The sequence below is a fragment of the Cyprinodon tularosa genome, unplaced genomic scaffold (assembly GCF_016077235.1).
Source record: "Cyprinodon tularosa strain WSP-4 unplaced genomic scaffold, ASM1607723v1 ctg516, whole genome shotgun sequence".
In the NCBI taxonomy this organism is placed as follows: domain Eukaryota; kingdom Metazoa; phylum Chordata; class Actinopteri; order Cyprinodontiformes; family Cyprinodontidae; genus Cyprinodon; species Cyprinodon tularosa.
Genome location: NW_024039248.1, coordinates 106,165 through 122,903, shown reverse-complemented (window position 1 = coordinate 122,903; position 16,739 = coordinate 106,165). Strand labels below are relative to the sequence as shown.

Genomic DNA, 16,739 nt, shown 5'->3' with positions numbered 1-16,739 from the left:
TGGCAACGGAATGCTAACAGTGGTTCCTCAAAATGAAAACTACAACTGACACTGTGCATCGTCATGGGTAGCGACTCAGTCCACCCCTGCTTCTGCTCCAGCTCATAGGCAGTTTAGGATGGAGGCTCCAATCGTCTTTATCATGATGTTAGTTCCTTTTTCAGTATGTTGTAGAGAAGATTTATCCATGTCCAGCAGAGCAGATGTCTGGTGATGTCGAACACCTCCCAGGTAATTTATGCAGTGGTTTCCATGCAAGCCCAAACAACCCCCAGGCCATTTTTTGGTGCCCCTGTGTCCTGTTCCTGGAGGTCAGATGGAAAACTAGACGCACCTGCTTCTCATTTTTGAGGCACTGGGCTGGAGGAAGTGCTGTGCCGCCCGTGGATAGACGAGCTGGGGAAGCTGTGGCAGCAACCAAGGGTTATCTTCACTTGACCGTCCTCCATTAAAATGAAGTGAGAGGTATGAGTTCCAGGGCAGAGTGGATTTGGTAACTTGCTCCAAAATAGAGGTTGAAGAGTCCATTCAGACTTATAGGACGTTCTAGTGACACATTTCTTATGTCCTCTGAGATGGAGAAGGACTGGAGCCAATTTGACACTGTGTCAAGGTCTGCCAAGTAATTGCACACAACCTGAGGAGAACATGGATCTACAATCACATCTGCAAAACTCCAAAAGTCCTTTGATTCTTCTGGCGGGACATTTTGATTAGCCTTCTTGGTGAAATAGAAGGCAAAGAAATGGCAATGGTCTAGACTGATGGAAGCGATCCATGAATCTCACCACTAGGAGAGTGGGCCTCGGGCTGCTATCTAGGTGGACAGGTCAACCGGACCCAAAAAAAGACCGGGTCAATTAAGTTTTCAATTCAGTTTATTTCAATAGCGCCAATTCGCAACACGTGTCATTTCAAGGAACTTTACAGTTGAACCACATCATCCAGTGATATTGATTCAAAATTTTCTATCTAAGGGAAACCAGTTAATTGCATCGACTCATTGACTCTTCAGCAATCCCTTACACTAAGCGTGCTTGTAGCGACAGTGGAGAGGAAAAACTCCCTTTGAACAGGAAGAAACCTCCAGCAGAACCAGGCTCGGTGTGAGCGGCCATCTGCTGAGGCCGACTGGGGTTCGAGGAGACAGAAGCAGAGATACAAAAAGCTCCCATGTCAGGGGATGAAGAGAGCACATCCAGCCAGTCACGGTCAGAGAAACAGGACTACACTGGAAAACAGGCTGGGCTTTAATGCAGGGAAAGAAGGGGAGTCTGAAGGGAAAACTTCTGTTGCAAGGGCTCTTCCACAGCTCCAAATAGGTACTAGGTTACTAGCAGAAAAAGAACGGGACTTACTTGGCAGGTTGGAGTCTTTGATCTTATCTGTTATTCTATTAGTGGAATGCACAGCTCTCTCCATTATGTCAGGCAATCGCACACATAGCTGAGAACCGAATGTTTACCAACCCTTTGATGTCAGGGACGTGGGATCGTTGCACCTGTCTCAGTGGGAAGAGAGGAGCTGACGTGTTACCCGCTCGTGCCACGGAGGCCAAATCCTCTGCTTCCAGCAGAGCACTTTGGACGTCTATTGCGATGGGAATACCTCCTCTTAACTCACATAAACCCACTATACACATGCCAACTCATGCATTTATACCACTGGTGTTTGTTTCCAGGTGTCCATGGATAGACACCGATACTGAAACTACAGATATATATAGGTTTTTCTTTATAAATACTTGTATAGACTGGATGTCTATGGGAAACTAGCTCTTCTTGTGGCCACTGTGTTTCATTCGCCCTTGTTTTATGCTGGTGAGGCAGCAAGCTTGTAGGAGCTACTGTACATTTTTAATGTTTTTTGTTTTCTTGTATGTTTTTCTAACTTTATTTTCTCCTTTCATATTTTCTTTCTCCATCCATCTTTCTCTCTCTCGCTTAACATTTATCCCCTTCTTTTCTCACCACCCTTTCTGTTACATGCTATTGCAGTCCCTAAACCATTTCCGGTAAATGCCAGCGTAAATTTTCGGTCATCCAAGTCATATCAACCACAAAAGGCTGAAATTGGAAGACAGTCGGACTTTCGTTAATTTTTTGACACCTATCCAAGAGTCTTTGTTAGTGCTGTCGACTTGCCCCAGATCAATTAGTTGTTGGAGCGCCGATGTTCTTAAGTAGCATGAAGGTCTATCCTCCTGATAATTCCAGGACAGATGCTAATCAAGGAGCGCTTCCTGGATTGATGGAGTGACTTCAGTTGAAAAAGGCTCCTAGATAAGTGTTGAAATGTCTTCAGAATAAAACTGAGCGAAAATCCAGTTGCCTTCCAATCTAAGCCTGTTTGTGATTATTTCTAATAAAGCTTAATGCATAATTATCAAGCAGAACCTATCTATATCTAGGGAACTACATATATACACACATATATATACACCTATATCTAAATCTCTAAAGTTATAGATAGGAAGACAGACAAGCATATAATAGTAGTAAAAATCACTGAATGAGATGGTTTCTTAGTTCTCTGTAAGCATTATGATTTTTTCTTACCAAAGCTGAAAGCATCTGTACACTTCTCCTGTTATTTCAATAATACTTTGAAGAAACAAAAAATATTTTCCCGAATTGCCAAATAGGAAATAATTTTTAATCAGATTAATTTCTTGCAATTATGCTTAGACGGCTTGACGTGAATGGGGAATTCCTGTCTGAATGTCATCCACAACACAACCATTATCTCAAAGATTTCATGGCTATATATATGTTATTAAAAGATGGCACCTTTTGACATCCAGCAGGAACAACTAATTAAGTTGTCATGATCGAAGGCAGAAGTGAAAGTGCGACAGAAGCAATTGATTGTAACCAGAGGTTTGGCTCCTGGGGGATTTTTTGACAGGATCAAGATGTTCTTGGTCAATAATATGTTAGATATTGATCTTTTGAGATCATCTATATACTTCTCTCTTAATGAAGAAATCCAAAGACTTAAACTAAAAGATACAGAGAAAATGGATGATTTAATTCAAATATTACAGTATTAAGTATCGAGGTAAAGGTGAAGCACAGAGACATCTTTATCTGTAATCATCTTTACCTTTGATCTTTACCACACAATGAATCTCCACAAGCTTTTGTTTTAACCCCATACGAGTTTATCTAAACATGCTGGTAGAAACAGGTTTAGTTCATGGAAGATGGTTTTCTTGAGTTAAGATGTGGATGTATTCCAATGTGGCCACTAGGTAGAGCTAGTTTATAGTCTTCAACAGAACAAGCAGAATACATTTATTATCAACTCAATGAACGTTTCAGGGGGAATTTGTCCTGTCTTCTGTGCGTTGTTAAATTGTTCAACCTTAATGATTACATTTAGAAAATAGATTAAGGTAATTTACACAATTTAATCTGCAATTTGCAAAAGAAACTTTGTGGGTGAAATGAATCTATTATTAGTGTTATCATGTATTCCAGCCATGTCTTCCTAACTGTGTAATTAATACATTAATTCCTGTCTGGTTTCTCAAAAAGTAAATATACCATTTAATCCTATGAGCCTTGTCTACATAATCTCCATTAAAAAACTAGTCAACATTTACCACAGATAGATTTATCTGTGAAAATGAGGATTAAAAATGTAAAAAGCAAACTGAAACTGATAGGTGACTGTGACTAACTGGATGTGCCCTCTAGATCCTCTGACATGGGAGCTGGCTCGGAGCCTTTAACTGTTGTCTTTTATATCTCTGCTTCTGTCTCCTTGAACCCCAGTGGGCCTCAGCAGATGGCCGCTCACACTGAGCCTGGTTCTGCTGGAGGTTTCTTCCTGTTAAAAGGGAGTTTTTCATCTCTACTGTCGCTACAAGCATGCTTAGTGTGAGGGATTGCTGGAGAGTCAATGAGTCGATGCAATCAACTGGTTTCCCTTAGATAGAAAATTTTGAATCAATTTGACTGGATGATCTGGTGAACTGGAAAGTTCTTTGAGATGACGTGTTGTGAATTGATGGTATAGAAATACACTGAATTGAATTGAAATAAAAGCTTCTTAATAAGTGTACACTACAGATTATGCTCTAATATAGTTTACTAACCCATTCTAAAACAGCTGGTGTCATAATCTGTGGTTCTGGAAAAAAAATGCAGGCAGACTCTCAGAGGCCGCATAGTGAGAATTAAGTTTTTAACAAAGTTCTTCAATCAGATGAAACAGTTAACAGATGATAACACACAAAAATTAACTAACGACCTGCTGATCAGCGGCAGATGACTGAGAACTTGAGTAGAGGGGAAAACAGGTGCAGATGAAGAAAAAATGAGCAAATACAGGTTTAGAGAATCAACTAATTAACCCAAAGGCTGAGGGAGAAATGGTAAAACAGGAATATATAAACTAAGAGAATGAATTCAAAAATATCTACAAATAATAACCAGAGAAAGTAAAAAGACAACACAAACTGAAAAACAACTAACAAAAGGTAAACAAATCAAGCACTAATTCCTACCAGCAAAAACAACAAAATATGACAAGAATCAAACAGCAAAACTAATAATAGGCTACAGGCAAAAAAAATATAAAGACTATAACATTGTAAAGACCTAACAAGAAAAAAAACCTCTAAAACAGAAACCATAGCCCTAAAAAAGTAAACAAAACCTAATGCCAAAAGCAATAAAATTTGGGCCCCATTTTACACAAACATTTCACAGTTACTTTGAAAAAAACTACAATATTCCTCATGAAACCACCCTGCTCAGTAGCAGGTGTTCATTTGGTGTTATTTAGTACTACTTTTAAGCCGAGATCTGAACAAGGTGTTGGAAACTGCATCGTCTTTCAGGTTGGTGTTTCATGAGGAACATGATCCAGAAAGTCTCGGCCAAGAAAGATGGTAGGATTAAAGGACTAATGTCTCAGCATGATCTGGAAAAACTAATCCATGCGTTTATTTTTAGTTGAATGGATTACTGCAACAGTGTTTTCACAGGTCTGCCTAAAAAGTGGATCAGACAGCTGCAGCTGATCCAGAACACTGCTGCCGGTGTCCTCACTAAGACTAAGAAAGTAGAGCACATCACCCCAGTTCTAAAGTCCTTCCACTGGCTCCCTGTATCTCAGAGAATAGACTTTAAAATACTTCTGTTAGTCTATAAATCTCTGAATGGCTTAGCACCTAAATACATCACAGACTTGCTATCAGTTTATCAACCCTCCAGACCACTCAGGTCTTCTGGCTCCAGCCTGCTCTGCATACCTAGAACCAGAACTAAGCATGGAGAAGCAGCATTTAGTTCCTATGCTCCACTTATCTGGAACAAACTTCCAGAAAGCTGTAAAAGTGCAGAAAGCCTGAGTTCCTTTAAATCAAGACTAAAAACTAGTGTTGCACCGATACCAGTATCGGACGGGGCCCCGATACTGCCCTAAAATGGTGGTATCGGTATCGGCGAGTACCAACAAATAGGGCAACGATACCATTTTTAGAGCCATACGTATATTCAACTATTGTCACCCACTCCTGGTAGGCAATAAAAAGTTCTACTGGATTCACTTTGTATTAGATTTTTTCCTGCTTCACAAAGGTAGGCAGCAGCTTGACAAAGCCATGATGGAAATTATTGTACATTATTATGGTATCGGTATCGCCCGATACTGCACAGCCAGGTATCGGGTATCGGTATCGGGGCCAAAAAATGGCATCGGCGCAACACTACTAAAAACACATTTGTTTAGGATTGCCTTCGACTGTTCTAGTTAAACAGTTCAACTAAAACATCATTAGTTCAACTTTTTTTATTTTCTTTAACTGTTTAATTGTTAATATTCTTTTTTGTTTCTGCATTTTTTTTATTTATTTTTTTCCTACTTGCTTTGATACTGTTTTATTTTCATATATTTTAATCATGTAAAGCACTTTGCATTGTCTTTGTACTGAACTGTGCTATACAAATAAATTTGCCTTGCCTTGCCTTACCTTCTAAAACACCACTGAATCAGAAGGAACTTACACCCATGACCCTCAACAAGATCATGCAGATCTGGTACCATCATGGAAGTCTGCATCTGGATTACTCTTATGAAAGAGGAATCTTTGAGTAGTTAATGAAAATTACAATCGGTCTGGCAAAAAACATCTTTTGGGCTGTGGGGTGGTGCAGTTTTTTGCACTGTTGCTGTACCGAAAAAAGGTCCTGGGTTCAATTCCAGCCCTAGGGGTTTTCTGAATGGAGTTTGCATGTTTTCTATATGCATCTCTCTGGGAACTCCTGCTTCCTCCCACAGTTCAAAAATGACTGTTAGGTTAATGGGTGTCTCTAAATTGTCTTTATTTGGATGTGTGAGGATGGTTGTATGTCTCTGTGGAGCCTTTTCTGGACTGCTATTAGAGCTATCTTGGCACCGAAGCTAAAAGCCAGAAGAGCCAGAAACTGGTGCTTCAGTAGCACCACCTTTTTGTTGGGCCAAACGAAAGCTTGCCTAGCACCAAATACACAAGGTAAAAGGGGTGGAGTTCACCACAGCGTGTACTTGAGGAGTGCCAGTGACAACTTTTGTCACTGTTTAACCTTAAATATTTGTACAGCAAAGAGAAGCATCTGTGCTTCTAGAAATGTTTCCATCTTGGTTGCTTTGTTTGTCTTGCAGTCGTTTTCTTCTTCTGCTTTTGTTTCTGGCAGTCCTCTGTCTCTGTTGGAATAAATTTATAATGTACACGTTGACCTAATGACATGTCTGGGAGTTGACTCTGAGCTGGCTCCTTGTACCTAAAACCGATCCAGTTTGGTGAAAGCACCATTTTAAGCTCCGGCTTTAGCTCCAGCTCCAAGTAAGCTCCTGCGCGTTGGAAAAGGCCTATGTGTCTCTGTGTAGCCCTGTGATGGTGTACCCCGCCTTTCCTCCATGGACTGCTGGAGATAGGCACTAGCCCCACCCTGAGCTTCTTTTATTATCTTTTATTAGGTCATTTGAAGGAGCTAGCCTTGGTCCTGAAATGAGACAATTTCTTGTTAAAAATTGTGAAAAACTAATAACTAAACTAATTTACCAAACATTTTTATTTCTCTTTCTTCTTTCAGAGATGATAGAGTCAGATTTGAAAATCCAGATCAACAAATGAATGATCAGCTTTGTACCATTGTAATGCAAGCTACCATCAATGCCTAATGCTTCATGCTTTTCTACACTCCTTAGCCCTCAAGATCCTTACAGATCCAAACCCAATCTGTCCAAACTGTGACACAGAGATTGCTCACGGCCTTGTTCTGAGTTCAAAACACTTTGGTTTGACCTTTGATATTGGTTAACCAAAGTGTTTTGAATAAAGACTGAATAATTATTGTCCAAATTGAAATATGAGAAGTTGGGGACATAATCTCTGAAGGTAAGTGTGTTCAGTTTTTCTGTTTTTGGACCCTCGTATCTTTATTAGCACCACAGCCACTGATTCTACCAAGAAAATGACAAATACACTGTCCTGTTGTGCACACATCCAATGAAGTATGATGTGTTATAAACATGAGTAGTATCTGAGTGTCTGACCTGATGCTGCTACAAAGAAGGACAGTTAAACACTGATAATATGGTTAACATTAATCTTGAATGTGGAAGTCAGATACCATCCTGTTCTACCGACTTTCTGACTCATAACATGGGGGGTTATATAGGGGCCGGCAGGGGCCAGTGCTCCTAAACCAGGCCTGACACTTTTAATGGCCCCTGTACTGAAGACATAAAGCTGAATACATTTCTTCTGATTGTATTCACTGACACAGAAACTATTAATAATTTATCTCTTTGATCTAATAAATTTTTTAATTTACATTTTTATTTCAACAATGATTGCATTGCTGTGATAGGATAACAGTTTTAGGGTGCATCAATTGCGGTTTTATAGCCGATAACCCATCTTTATAATACCTGTTGGATTTTGACAGATATCTTTTATACCAGTTGTTATAAGTTCACAATAAACGTTGAGTGTTTCTATCTTATTTTATTAACATAAAAAAAAATACGTGTGAAAAATGCTTTAACTGCCAAAGATAAAACTCTCAAATATAAATGAAAAGTGCAGAGCATTGAAAGAGGCTGTTTTTATACCTTTGAGGGGAAAATAAGATCATTGGTTCAAATCGACTGATCAACGAAATCTAAGAATTAAGTAAATCAGGGCTGATAAAACAGTGCGCTGCTACTTTTATCTGCTATATTTGGGGTCTTCTGAGTAACAAGATTCTCTTTGGTTCTGCATCTCACTTAATATATAAAAAAATGAACTGATGAATTATTGCTATGTTTTTTCTTTCATTTTTTTGTCCCCCAATGAAAAACGCTGCCCCCCATCCTGACTTCCCCTGATAAATGTCGTCTTGAATGGCCATTGTTATTCTGACTTTCTGTGGTATTTCAGTCAAAAAATGAAAATGAAAATTTGACTGAAGGACATCTGGAACTCAGCATAATATTTCCACGACACTGTCAGGAATCCAGTTTGTGTGGTCTGTTTTTGTGTTTCCTTTCCTCCTCCACCAGGTGGTGCCCCGTCCTCATTGGTTCTCCCTGCACACCTGCAGCTCATTGTCTCATTACCTGTGGAGTGTTCTTAAGCTGCTGACTGCCACTACCTCGACGCCAGAGTGTTTGCCAATACAGGGTATTCTAGCCATGCTTAGTTTAGCAGAGTCTAACCTGAGTTTTTGTTTGCCAGTTGGATTCTCTAGCCAAGCTGAGTTTTTCTGAATCAAACTGAGTTTTTGTCAACCTGAGTCTTAACTTTTTTTTTTGTCTTTGCCTCTTGGCAGGAAGTCATCCTGCAAACTGGATTTATTTGGTCCTTCTCTCTCTGGAAGGTTCAACTGAGCTTCTAACTGAGCTGGGGTTCCAAACAGGAAGTTTGGATCAACTCTCCCCAAGTGGTCGTTTGAGCTTCACACCAAGCAAAGGTTTCTTCTGCACCACAGCCCGTTCAAGTACAGCAGGAAATCTGAGTGGCAGTCAGTTTCTCCATTCACCAAGGAACATCCGCAGTCTGAGTAACCCAGTCCGCCCAACACCAAACAAGACAATCTCTGGTACAATCCTCACAGTCTGGATTCCTGAAGGACACCTTTTCCTGGGGAAGTGAGTCTGCAACCTTTTCCTCTTATGCAAAACCAAAGATTCAAATTTACCACTAAGCCTGAACTAACCACAGTGTCTTCCCCTCACCTTTCAGTCCCTGTTGAGCAGTGCTCAGAGCAGCACTGGATTCATCACATTATTCCTAAAATAAACCTGTTTAAACTTTCCCTGGTCTCTCTGTTTGGTCTTCTGCATCTTGGGGTCAGACCTTTAATATAATCATGACAGACACTATGAGTTGTTTTTGTTGGAAAACATGAATCGCATTAATCTCTTGGCTTAATCTCTCTGAAATTTAAATCCAGCTCTTAAAATTCTATAACACCTGAATGAAAACTGGATTCTCACTCTTCTGCAATAGATTAGTTTCTGAAATTACCTGTTGTGTCTACATATTATGCATTTGATATCTATTTAAAAATGTTGAAATGCTACTTTGAATACATGGATACAGATCAGGCGTTACCATAGAGCAGGAGTCACCAACTTTTTTAAGGCTGAGGGCTACTTTATGGGTACTGAGTCATAGGACGGGCTACCAATACTGACCTATGAACTAGAGGAGTCAGCGTTCACCTGAACTTCATAGATAATAAACATATTTCTATTGTTTCTTTTCATTTTTTATTTGCTTTTAGATATTCTCATTATGAATCCATATAAATCCTCAAATGTTGTAAGTCATTGATATGATAAAATGCTTCAAAATAAGAGCTTCAGTAAAAAATAGCATTTTAGATTTAGTCCACTGGTGAATTGTTCTGTTTTCAAAAGATGCTGAGGGCACCCCATGGTGTCCTTGAGGGCCCCTTGGTGCCTACGGGCACCACGTTGGTGACCCCTGCCATAGAGTAAAGATTATTTAAAAATGTCAAAGACAAATGAAGTATTACACTTTAATATTAACTCAATAGAATAAAATGATTAAAATTCAATGGCATGCATTTTTTAAATCTTAGTTTTTAATTAATCAATTATATCAATGCTGGATGAAAGCTGACTTTTTATATCCCATCATTCAGGCTAAGGAATTAAAACTTACATTACTTGTGGACGTGATTTCTGGATGGTAGGGGAAGGGGGTTATTTTTCTGATTTTATTTACTTTATTTCCACCCCCTTTTTTTTCTTATTTTCATTTCTTACTATCAATTTTTTATTATTATTGTTGCTATTTCTTTAATGCCTTGACATCAATGGGTGGGGAGGGAGGAAATAAGGGCAAGGGCTGGGGAGTGTTAACATGGGCGGGGAGGAAAGGTGTTCTACTTCTGATGACACAAATATGTATACACTGTACAAAATTTTGACTACCTGTGGTTGGTGCAAATGTTCCTCCTCTAATGTGCAAAATGTGAAAAACAATAAAAAAAAATTGATCACAAAAAAAAAAAACTTACATTATCTACGTAAAAATAAAAGGTTGATTTATGGTTAAATTTGAATATATTTACTATGCATAAACAGATAACGTCTAGATTACTTTAGATTGCATAAAAAACCTCAGTGATTGTGTATCATATTTAGTTTTACTTTTGTTGAGACACAAGCAAAAAACTGTATAAATAGACATTTGCTATCTCAAGATTTATTAAGTTATTTTGTGGAAAATAAGTGATTCTCTCTAGAGACCAAAAGTAACACAGCTGAGAGAAAAACAAAAAATCTGTCATAGTTTAGATTTAACTCCCAATAAAGTCAGGAAGGTGATCAGCTGTGGCTCAGAGGTGCAATCATTGATGAAAGAGGTGTTTCTGAGGCATTGATGGCAGGGCTGATCTTTGCCTTCATAGGTCATTCCCACCACATGCACCACTTGTTGCCAAATGCACCCCAGGTCTCCAGCATTCAGCGCTCAGCTTTGCTCAATCAAATATCTGCAGGTAGGATTCTTGGACTGAAAAACTGAACAACTGGGAAAAATATGGCAAACAATCCCCCTTTGGTAAGTGTCTCTATTTTAACTCTCTGCTGCTGCACAATCATTCACTTTAAGAGGAAGTTAGAACCTGGACTGACTTTAACTTGTCTTTTTGGAAACAACATATTTTGAATTCATTTTAGACACTTTTCAGGTTTTTAGTGAGTCGAAAAAATTTCTAGATTTCCTTTAAAAGGTTAAACCAGGACAAGTTGACCCTGTGGTTTCTCCACAGTCGTACTCGTCAGCCCACAGTCTCCCCAATCAGCCGGCATCTGAGTCCTGCCACAGCGGCTCGCAGCATGCCCCCGCCGGGGGCGGCGGGACCAGGCTGGAGGCGGTGATGGAGACCCTGCAGCGCCAGCAGGCTGCCCGCCTCGCCGTGGAGGAGAAGCTCCGGCAGGCGGAGAAAAACCGGCATTTCCACAGCCTGATGCAGTCCCGGATCCAGCAACAAGCTCTGGCTTTCAGCCGCTACCACACCGCGATGGGGGGGCCACTGGCCCCTGGATCCAGCTCCTGCATCGGAGGGGCGCGTCTTCGCGCAGAGGATGAGGACGGAGATGCCAAAGCACGCGCTGATGGAGAGGAGGGAAAGGAGGAAGATGCGGATGAACAGGAGATGATTGATGAAGAGGAGGAGGATGAAGACATGTCGGACGGCTCCCAGCTCAGAGAGTCCGATCCCAGATCAGCCTGTCTGTCTCCGAAGGGATTCCTCCCCACAGACCGGCACCAGCGCGCAGAGTCCCCGTCCACGCACTCCCACTCCCACCAAGAGTGGACCTACGAGGAGCAGTTTAAGCAGGTAAGGCGGTCTTTATAAGGACGAAATCTTTTATAAAGTCCTAATTCTTGGTAAATTCCAGTTTGTTTTTTAATCCTCTCTGTCTGTGAGTGAATGAAGTAAAAATCCTCTCTGCTGATATGTTTTATAAAGCAGGAACAATATTAGAAACAATACTGCAGAATGTGTTAGTTCTCATCTGACCCTTTAAAAAGGACTAAGATTGATTTTTTTAAACATTTTTCAGTATAATGACAATGAAAATTCTTCTTATCACGCATAAAGAACAAGAGATTAAAAATTAAATGTGAGTTTGCTGATATAAATTTTTTAAATGTCCTCATATAATGTTAAAACAGATTGCTGTTTCTAAATAAAGCAGTTTTTTTACAGTTTTAATTGTATGTGTTCTGCCTTTACAAAAGGACAGCTCAATTTAATCGAATAATTATTATCTAAAAGTCAATGTGAGAGTTAACACAGAGAAATGCGTAACAATTTGATTTTATTTAAATTAAATATTGATTAATGCATAAGATGGAATGCCTCATAACTTCATCTTTTCAGTTTCCATACAGTAGCTTTCTGCTTTTTGCACACTATGATTATTCTTTTTTAACATTCATTGTCAAATTTTTGTATAATATCCATAAAATGCAGCAACCATTAGGTATGTGCTCCAGGAAAAGAAGGACTTATTACCATAAAAGTCTATAAGGAAACACCTATTTCGCCAGGCCATCAACTCCCTTTAATGACTCAGACGGGTATGGGGCATTGCAGGCTAACAAAGACGCCAAACGACCCGCATTCCAAAGGGACTGGGGTCCGTTTCCATTTGCATGTTTTCTAAACAAGAACAAGGCTTTGTTGGGCTACTGTGTAAAACCTGGAACTCAACACTATTTCCGACATTTTGAATTGAAAAAGCTTCCTGGATGGGAAGCGACATTTCCCATCCCATTCAAACTTAGAAACAAAGTCCAGTGGATTGTTTTTAACTTTCTTTTTTTTGAATTATTTAGATTTTACTTATATTGATACTCAAGTAATCGACAACAGCTAGCTAAGTTAAGTATGGTGCTGCCAGATGATTTCTTTCCTGATGTGAATACAGCACTAATTAGGATCCCTACTGAGATCATCACAGAAAATAATGAGCAGATATAAAGTACAGAATTAGCAATATTTGCATTACTTGGCTAAGGTAAAGTCAACAACGCCCATAGAGGAAAATATCCACCATGGAATGCTGCAGAAATACAAACCCTGACCCAGTCGCAGGGTAACAACATCCAAGTCTATAACGAGTATGTTCTAAGAAGTCAGCTCAATGGTAACAGCAAGGTCAAGGCAATGGGCATCTATACGTTACCAGAAATCAGATATTCTGTTGGGATAATAAGTTGGCCAAAGGTGGAAATCGAGGTCACTGATATTTAAAAAAACGGCAGCTACTCACCATGCATGGTGGATTCCGGCCCAAATCCAGAACCCACTGACTACACACTAAGTGCAAAGAAGGCAGAGGCCTAGTGAGCATCAGAGCTCACTACTAATTAATTAATTAATTAACCTATCTATTGTTCTGATGATTAATTTAATAATTAGACAAAACAAATAACATTCTGAATGGATCCAGCTCTGGAAGGCCACAGTAGCCCCAAGCAGAAGGACTCAAGGCATCTTCCAATCCTCTGATAGCTGTATACCTCATCTCATCCTAATTTATAGCCAAAAACTCAAAACCTCATGGCCTTTGGTCACGACTATTGTCTGTTCCTGTTTGGCTGTGAGCTTGGCCTGTTTTTCAAAGTAGTCCTGTTTCTCTGACTGTGACTAACTGGATGTGCTCTTTTCATCCTCTGACATGGGAGCTGGCTCGGAACCCACCTGTCTGGCTGTGTTTCCTCGACGGGCCTTTTTCCGCTGGAGGTTTCTTCCTGTTAAAAGGCTGTTTTTCATCTCCACTGTCGCTACAAGCATGCTTAGTGTGAGGGATTGCTGAAGAGTCAATGAGTCGATGCAATCAGCTGGTTTTCCTTAGATCGAAAACTTTAAATCAATCTGACTGGATGATCTTGTTAACTGGAAAGTTCCTTGAGATGACATGATGTGAGTTGGCGCTATAGAAATAAACTGAATCGAATTGGACTGATAAGTTCCAATGGTTCTTACAGGAACTTTTTGACAGTACAGACTGGAGTGTCTTTGGTGCTTCATCCACTGATTTAAACCAGTTCCTGGTTTTGTTGTATTATAGATCTCTTTCTCTGAGAAAAATGAGTGTGCAGACCAAAACCTCATTCATCTATCCATCCATCCATCCATCCATCCATCCATCCATCCATCCATCCATCCATCCATCCATCCATCCATCCATCCATCCATCCATCCATCCATCCATCCATCCATCCATTTTCTTACACGCTTAATCCCAAACGGGGTCGAGAGGGGTGCTGGTGCCCATCTCCAGCTGTCTATGGGCGAGAGGTGGGGTACACCCTGGACAGGTAGCCAGTCCATCGCAGGGCAACCAAAACCTCATGTAAATGTAAAATAGAGCCTTCTTGTTTTGTCATACTTATAGCTAAAACTGATAGACAGATTAAAGTATCAGAGAGCGTGTATTCAGTCATTAGGTAAATCTCCCGTGCAGTTTGGGCAAGTGTTGGTCAGCGAGAAACCCATTTGGGAAATCCTTTGTCCTGTGTAACGCATTCTATGAGGATTTTGTATGATGAACTAAATGTTGTCATTTTGGATTGATCTGATTCCACATTTTACTCATAAGGTTTAAATGGTACCAGTAAAGAAAATGAAATTAAAGTCATATTTTCTAATTGGAAGCAACATTGCTGGATGTGCCTCTGTTTTATTTTAAGGGTTAGATGGTTAAATAGATAAATAAAATTTTGATAAATTAGAAATACTGCCAGAATATTTACAGCTAGAAACCTTTTCAAATAAATACGTCCTCTAGAGTATTTATTGTTTTATTACTCTGTGTTAAAAGGTTGGATTTTTTTAAGGATGTTCCAATTCAGATGTTCAGTTTTAGACAAAACTGCAGATGAATGAAAACAATGAGACGCAGGTTTCCATTATTAGGGTTTGTTCAGCTTCCTTCCACCATCCATCTCTGATAGAAAATCTATTATAAATCTATCATTTCTAAGTTATATTGTAAGCTAAACACTTGATATTATTTATAAAGGCTTAGAGGTTTTTATCCTCCCGAACTGTTAGCATTTTGTAAAGTATTTAACTTATATGTGGAGGTTTGGATTGCCTTAAAAACCTTATATGACAAAAGGTAATCCTTTAAACCAAACCCTGCCTGGTTTAACTGTGATCAAAGTGCCAATATAGTTGTCAAAAAAGACCATCTCTTTAATGCCAGAAACTCTAAGGCAATCCTCTATTAATTTGAGAAATGGGGTATTATTTAATCCTGTCAGCTCATTCAGTCTGTTAGAAATATTGATGTCTGCCTGCCTGATGTTTCCAAACTGTAGAGAAATGGTTGAACAGAGATTCATTTTAGGCAAGAAAGGAAAGGAATATGATTTGTTTTTTTAAACGATAGACGAGTCTGAGATAATCAGGAACTGAGTTATCAGGTTTATTTTTTCTGTAAGAGAGGAGCTTGCATTTTCCAGAAGGTGCAACACATCATCAGAGTTTACACTGGAAAAAAGATCTAGAAATAAGGAAAAAAATTTTAAATCAAGTGCATTTACCCTTGATTTCAATTGTTAAATGAGTGGTAAATGAATAATTTGCCAATGGAATGAGAATTTTTACTCTTAAAATAAGCTAATTAGATAATATGCAATTGAAATAAGACAATGCAATTTGTGTTTTCTTATTTTAAATCTGATGGTCTTGTTCCATTGGTAAAATGTCACTTTTATCTCCTCAATTCCAGAACAAATGCACTCATTTTAAGAAATAATGACTTATCTAGTTTTTATTGTTTCCAGTGTACAGCTAATAGTTTCCAGTAATTTAGTCGATACTATTAGCTCTTTGTGTACATTAATATTTTTGCTGCAACTAATGGAAGATCCCATTTATTTAGATGACTTTACACTGAACAGTGAAGGAGAGTGGAAGATTATATATGTTGCCTTTTTTTTATAATTCAGTCCAAGCTGTGTTATATCCAGGCAATGTTTTGTTTTTAACTCACCTATGATTGAAAAACACGTTCCTAAGCATCAAAACAGTATAAATATAAGAAAAAAGGAATCTCATGTTTTACAATATACTGTCCAATTTTCCCACAAATAGAATAGGCTACACAACCACCACCCTAACATGGTTTCAGTACCAGGATAATCCTACAGGCTAGTTGGACCTTTGCTTCCTCTATAAGCTTCTTACATCCTGGAAATAGTGTCAGACCTATTTCTTTTAAAATCTAAAATCATTTTCTTTATTTTAGCCACATTAGAGATGAGATGGGGCGACAGTGGCGTTGGATGTAGGAGTTTGCCCTGAAGTCGAAGGATAGACGGTTTAAGCCCCGACTCCGACTTTCATTGTCGTTGTGTCCTTGGGCAAGACACTTCACCTTCATTGTCTACTGATGGTGGTCAGAGGGCCCGGTGGCGCCAGTGTACGGCAGCCCTGCTTCTGTCAGTGAGTCCCAGGGCAGCTGTGGCTACAATGTAGCTTGCCAACATCAGTGTGTGAGTGAATAAATGTAGTGTAAAGCACTTTGGTCAAGTCTCCTGACTTAAATAAAGGCGCTATATAAGTACAGGCTATTTACCATGACATAATTGTTTCCATATTATATCACAAATCGGTTCACCAGCTCCCAGTACTTAGCTTCTTCTCCATCTCTGATGCACCCAATGACTGCATAGCCATCCTAGTAATCCTGCAGATGAC

The 16,739-nt window shown here is 39.3% G+C and overlaps 1 protein-coding gene across 1 annotated transcript in view; it reads left to right on the top strand.

Annotated features, from left to right (window-relative positions):
* The first annotated feature begins 11,305 nt into the window (after positions 1-11,305).
* Positions 11,306-16,739, top strand: part of arid3c (AT rich interactive domain 3C (BRIGHT-like)) — a 29,810-nt gene continuing 24,376 nt past the window's right edge. Inside the window, exon 1 of the mRNA XM_038303676.1 lies at positions 11,306-11,858. Within this exon, the coding sequence (XP_038159604.1) occupies positions 11,394-11,858 (465 nt within the window). The 5' untranslated portion in view covers positions 11,306-11,393. The remainder of the gene's footprint in view (positions 11,859-16,739) is intronic.